The 2043-nt window shown below is 59.1% G+C and overlaps 1 protein-coding gene across 1 annotated transcript in view; it reads right to left on the bottom strand.

Moving 5' to 3' along the window:
* VDAG_10061 (xaa-pro dipeptidase) overlaps positions 1–536 on the bottom strand; it is a gene marked incomplete at both ends in the record, with an annotated part of 1532 nt that extends 996 nt beyond the window's left edge. Inside the window, one exon of the mRNA XM_009651325.1 lies at positions 16–536. Within this exon, the coding sequence (XP_009649620.1) occupies positions 16–536 (521 nt within the window). The remainder of the gene's footprint in view (positions 1–15) is intronic.
* Positions 537–2043: the final 1507 nt, after the last annotated feature.

Below are 2043 nucleotides of genomic sequence, written 5' to 3'. Positions count from 1 at the left end.
TTGAGGATGGGGTACAGGGCGAGCGGGTTGACGGCCACACGACTGTCGCCCTTGACGAGGGACCAGAGCTTGCTCTCAGCGTGGCCTTCACGCGGCCTCTCGAGGTCGGTGTAAACGCGCGTGGCGGACTTGACAATCTCGGGCAGGAGCTTGTCGATCCTGTTGATATCGCCGGCGTCGTCGGCGTTGAATATGTCGGCGGCCGCCTGGATGCCGTTGCGCGGGCCGGACCACTGCTCGGCCGTAGCATCCTTGGGCTGGCAGAAGAGATGGAATGTAAAGTCGCCCCACTGGGGGCCGGTGTTGCGGATGACGGCGAGTGAGTCGCCCTCGGCCCAGCCGGTGAGGTAGAGGAAGTTGGACTCTTGACGATAGGGGTGAAAGACTGCGCCTGACCGGTACTTGAGCTCGGCGGCGGGGAGGATGGCGAGGGCACCCTCGGGGAGACGATGGGCAAGGTTGGCGCGGCGGTCATAGTACTCTTGCGCTGTGATGCCGGGGGTGACTGAGGCTGTTAGCGAGGGGTTCTTGGTCATGAAAAGACGATGTAGGGAGGGGTGACGAGATGGAACTGACTTTCACCGGCCTTCAAGATGTGGGGATGTGTCTCGTGAACCGGTTGACCAAACTGGAGATCAGCTGCCGATACAGAGGCAAATGTTCGGAGAGCATGACGTCGACTCGACGGTGTCGGTAATGATGCTCGTATTGGACATGATGGTACTGAGAAGCGTAGGCTGCGGTGTGTGAGGCGGAACAGTGACATCTCGGTGGTGGATGGAGAGGGAGGGCGGAAAAGGAGGTGAGACCATGCGCAGGGATCAAAAATTGATGATGGATCTCATGTAAAGGAGAGAAGGAGACTTTTTGGGTTGTGATCTGATGATTCGTAGACCAGGGAGACAATAGATTGATACTGTCTGATTGGCCCTGCAGGTTTTGACCGTTGTTCCCTTGTTCGTCTGGCTTGTTGGTTTCCTTCATATGGCTCGAAGCTCACGATGGCTTCACTCTAGGCGGGCAGGCTGAGTGAGGTGAGCCTCCCTCACCAGTTTGGCAGGCAAGTCCATTGAGGCTGACGTCTGGAGCTCCTCCCCTGGCAACGCTACAGGGAGGCTGGCGGCGGCCCGTAGAATTTCCGCTCGGCGAGAAGAGCCTGGTAGACATTCCGTTCAGTGACATCAGCGAGCCAGAAACGCGCTGTAAATGGGCGCGCCGGCACGGAACGAGTGGGGTGCAATCCCCCCAGCCACAAGGTTTTACTGAATTCAGGGCACTGAAGCGCGGCTATCGGGCAATGGTTTAGCGAGCCTTGCAGCGGGGTTCCCGACCCGAAACGGACGACAGCTGGCGGATGAGGCCGGTTGCCAGAGCGGACTGTGGCTCGTGCGTGTTGTCGGCGGCGCCCAACCAGGATTAGCGCTGTTGTTGCCCCCCGGCCGTGCTGTGCCCACATTGCCCGTCATCTGCCCAGTCATGGCCCTGCACGGCCAACAGCAGGTGGGGAACCCTCCCTCGTCCTCTCTTCCTGCCCGGCCACACCAAAACCAGCACGCCTTCTGCTGACCACAGTCCCAAAGCTCTTCCTACGACTCCGACTTCCGACTCAAGGTGCACTGCACACTGCACACTGCACACTGCCTCCCACCCTCCCACTGCTAACCACAACACCCCATAGACAAGTCGACGAGAGCTCCCTCGTCCTTTGTTGCACCCAGTCCCGTTTCCCTCTCCTTGTCGACGTTGTTCTGCTGCTTTGGCCTCTCTCTTTCTTCAATGTCTTCTTGACGCATTTCTCCTGCTGCACCTGTGAGTACGCGGTCGAGACGTGTCGGCCCTGCACGTCGCGTGCCCACTCCACCCACCACCACCAAAGACCCTCGTCCACAGAAGCATCAAACCTACTCCTCCGACACCACCGCCTCTGCCTCCCACCGCACTCGGCCCTTTTTTACGCCTCGCGACCGTTGAATCGAGCAGCTCTTTTTTTGCTCTTGAGATTCATACATTCGAAGAGATCGACCTCTCCACTTTCGACCCCCA

The sequence above is a fragment of the Verticillium dahliae genome, genomic scaffold, assembly GCF_000150675.1.
Source record: "Verticillium dahliae VdLs.17 supercont1.31 genomic scaffold, whole genome shotgun sequence".
NCBI classification, from domain to species: domain Eukaryota; kingdom Fungi; phylum Ascomycota; class Sordariomycetes; order Glomerellales; family Plectosphaerellaceae; genus Verticillium; species Verticillium dahliae.
The sequence above is the reverse complement of the archived record's forward strand: the minus strand, read 5'-3'. Positions and strand labels throughout refer to the sequence as shown.